Source organism: Lupinus angustifolius, unplaced genomic scaffold (assembly GCF_001865875.1).
Source record: "Lupinus angustifolius cultivar Tanjil unplaced genomic scaffold, LupAngTanjil_v1.0 Scaffold_10_36, whole genome shotgun sequence".
NCBI classification, from domain to species: Eukaryota; Viridiplantae; Streptophyta; class Magnoliopsida; order Fabales; family Fabaceae; genus Lupinus; species Lupinus angustifolius.
Window position 1 is genome coordinate 2,232 of NW_017718346.1, and position 4,030 is coordinate 6,261.

General features: G+C 31.6%; 1 protein-coding gene across 1 annotated transcript; it reads left to right on the plus strand.

Moving 5' to 3' along the window:
• Positions 1-2,883: 2,883 nt before the first annotated feature.
• On the plus strand, positions 2,884-3,926 carry LOC109337758 (the record flags this gene model as incomplete). The annotated part of the gene is made up of 1 exon (XM_019574798.1): positions 2,884-3,926. A coding segment is annotated over exon 1 (1,043 nt), but the record flags the coding sequence as incomplete, so codon positions are not given.
• Between the last annotated feature and the right edge of the window lie 104 nt (positions 3,927-4,030).

Consider the following 4,030-nt stretch of genomic DNA (forward strand, 5'->3'; position numbering starts at 1 on the left):
TGGTAACATATTACATCTATTAATTTGAAAATAATTATCAGATAAAAAGTAAACAATATGGTCCATTAAAAAATATAATCTTGAAATTAAAACCTTCAGATTTGATATCTTTTATGATTAAAAAATCCAATCTCACAATATAATTCTAAATCAAAAAAAATATGTTACATATATATCAACGCATAAAAATGGATGCAATCTTAATCAAATACAAAGTAAATATAGATTGAAAAACATAAAAATTGGATGCAAATCATTATCGAAATTACAAATCGAATATGATAATGCATATCTTAAATCATATATGTAACACTATATATATATACACTTTCACACACTAACATAGTAAAGTATATATAATTTTAAGCATTAACCATAATCATTATGTATATATATGCTAACTTTAATCATTGATTCCAAACATCACAACAACCTCAAGCTTAAAACAATTATATATGTATATATGTATATTTTAATTCACAATATATAAACAATGTCATGAATTTCATATTGTATACGTATAAAAGAAAAACACTACTTAACCCATATATACCCTATACAAATACTTCAATAAATTGCAAAATTTTAAATAGGCAAAAGTCAATATCCAGCAGTAAGACATTAGTGCACATATAATATACATATTGCATAACACAATCATAAAAGTTAATGTATGTTCATGCACAGATCTAAATATATACTTCAACACATGTTGCAAGAATTCATAATACAAATTACTCATAATTCAAATAAGCGGAAACGGATAAAAGTTATCCTTATTATTCATAAATACCCAATTTTCATAACCAATAGCGGAAGATAAAAATCCCCAAATTTATAAAATTAGGATTCATAAAAAATTGGGGAAAAAACATCTTTAATCATGAATTATAAAATTTAGAACCTAAAGCTATGATACCACTTGTTAGAAATTCCTTTGTTTGGTGAAATAACAATCCTAGGATCTTGAATCTTATGATTCTCACACATAATATAAAATAAGGATATAAAGTCATGTGTGAATCCATGTTCTCAGATCTACTCCTTTGATATACCTTTTGAGAGAGGGTTTTGGTTTGATGGCTTTCCTCAACCAAATCCTGAATTTCTTTTGGGACCTTCATTTTCTCTATGATGGAGAGATATGAAAAATATTTGTGATTTGGTATCTTAGGGACCACAATCGTTCCTTATGCGTTAACTTATAGGGTTCTCAATATTCCATATAGGCCAACCGTTTAGGTATTCACTCATTAAACTCATATTCGTTATCAGTTTCAAAAGTCTTATGAGTTCTCAGTAATTAGATCACTTATTTTGTAACCCAAGATAAATAATCGATATAATTATATTAAATATGAAGTCCATAATTAGAAATTATGAATTTATAACATTGTGATGTTGGTTACAAATTTAATAGTATAGAAGAAAATACATATGCAAAGGTGAGAATCTTGAAGTTCCTTAGAGCCACTTGGAATCTTCAAAACTGGTCCACTATCCTATTCTGAACTTAAGTTTATTTTGGATTAAATTACACTGTCACCCCGTGAGTTTTAGTGAAATTACACAAACCACCCATCACTTTTTTACATCTACACAAACCCATAGTTTTTATATTTTCATTACACTAACCATCATTGCATGAGAAATATGTGTAATATTTTAAACAAAAAATATGATAAATACAATTAAGTTAAACAATTGAGACAAATCCAAATAATATTTAAATCAATGCATTTTCATTATTTTTTGTAACAAAATGCATCAACAGTTCTAAAGAAATATTGTTTAAATCGCTCTTATATTTTATCATAATGAACCAAAAATAATAAAGATGTATTGACTCATATATTATTTGGATTTGTCTCCACAATAATGTTTTGGTTAACTTAATTGCATTTATCATATTTTTTGTTTAAAAGATTACACTTATTTCTCGTACATGGGTGGTCAGTGTAGTATAAAAATATAGGGTTTGTGTAGGTGTAAAAAAGTGAATGATAGATTGTGTAAATTCACTAAAACTTAGGGATGTCAGTATAATACACTCTTTATTTTATTTCGAGATTGTCCTTAAACGACCTCAACAAAACACAAATGAAGATATTTACCTTTTTTCTTTTTCATTCCGGCCATAATCCATATAACATAGATGAAGGCAAGGGAATTATTTTTTTGTCTTTGTTGTATTCAACATTTCAAGATTCTCAACAAAACAAGAACAACCTGTGCCAACCTCTAATTATTCCAAATCCTCTCAAATAATGCTTACTCTAAAATCAGATATTTGATTAAAAAATAATCAGATATATTTATGAGCAACTCCAGACAAATTTGGCAATTAAACACTTCTTTTCCACGGGTAGCAAAGAATCTTAAATTCTATAAGTGACAAAATGTTAGAGAGGTGAGATCTGTATGAATTATTTTCAATCTTAAAGAGGTCCACACATGCTTTATTGATTGACAGTTTGACACATTTGAGTACACTTCTAATATACATATGATTAAATAATAAATATAAACGGTATATGATGTTAGAATGAGTAGTTAGTTAGTTTCTATTTTAGGAAACTATTCAAAAAATCAGTTTTGTTAGTTAATGCTTGAGTTGCTATAAATAGCTTTGTTGAACAATTGATTGAAATCAATATATACATGGAGTGTAATTCATTGAATCATTTCTCTTCTTATCTCCAACTAACTCACACCTAATTCTTTCTCATTCTTTTCTCTTTTGTTTCTGCATCACACCTTCACATTTTGTTTTCTTCTTCTAAGTGCAGTGGCACTGTTTTCTCCAACAATTGGTATCAAGAGCTAGTTAGATCATCACTTAGCATCACCTTCTTCTTCTTCTCATCATCATCTTCATCCTCGATGGGACACACGAGTACAAGCTTCCCAGCAAGCTTACCAGTGCTTGATGGAAAGAACTGGAATAGATGGAACATCCAAATGAAAGCAATCATGGGATTCCAAGAAATTGCAGACATAGTTGAACTCGGTTACCCTCAATTAGGAGCAGAACCTTCAGAGCAAGATCGAGTAGCATTCAGGGAGAACAAGAGGAAAGATTGCAAGGCTATGTGTCTTCTACATCAATGTGTTGATGAGGCACACTTTGAGAAAATTGCCTCAGCTCAAACATCACAAGAAGCATGGATAATCTTGGAGAAATGTAACAAGGGAGCAGATCAATTGAAGAAAGTCAGACTTCAAACAACGAGGAGACAATATGAATTGATGCAAATGGAACCAAATGAAAAAATTGCCCAATTCTTCAATAGGGTAATCTGTCTCACAAACCAGATGAAAGCATGTGGAGAAAGCATGGCAGATCAAACTGTTATAGAGAAAATTCTGAGAACTCTCACCCCCAACTTTGATCACATAGTAGTTGCTATTGAAGAATCAAAGAAACTGGAAGACCTCAAATTAGAAGATCTTCAGGGGTCCCTCGAGGCTCATGAGCAGAGGCTCATTGAGAGGTCAACTGATAAAGTTAACCAAGCACTGCAAGCTCAAACCTTCAAGAAGGGGAGATATCTTGGCAGAAACAATGAAAGAAACCGAGGAAGGGGCAGAGACTTCAGGGGAAAGAATTTGGCCAATTCAGGAGCACAAGATCAAGAAAGAATTGATCTTGATCAAGCATCAAGCTACTCAAAGAGAGGAGGTGGTAGCAATTGGAGAGGAGGAAAGAAGAGACTTGATAGGAGAAGAATAAAATGCTTTAATTGCAGCAAGATGGGACACTTCTCATCTGAGTGTCAATCTCAGCCAAGACACTCAGATACTAACAATAGGCAGCACAATGATGAAGCACACATGGTGAAGGAAGACAATGAGTATGCCAATGATGACTCACCAATTTTGCTGATGATGACTACAAGCCAAGGCAACAACAGTGAAGAGATCTGGTATGTAGACTCTGGATGCTCCAACCACATGACAGGACATAGAGAGTGGCTTGTTAACTTTGATTCCAGCAAGAAAAGTAGAGTGAAATTTGCTGACAATAGGA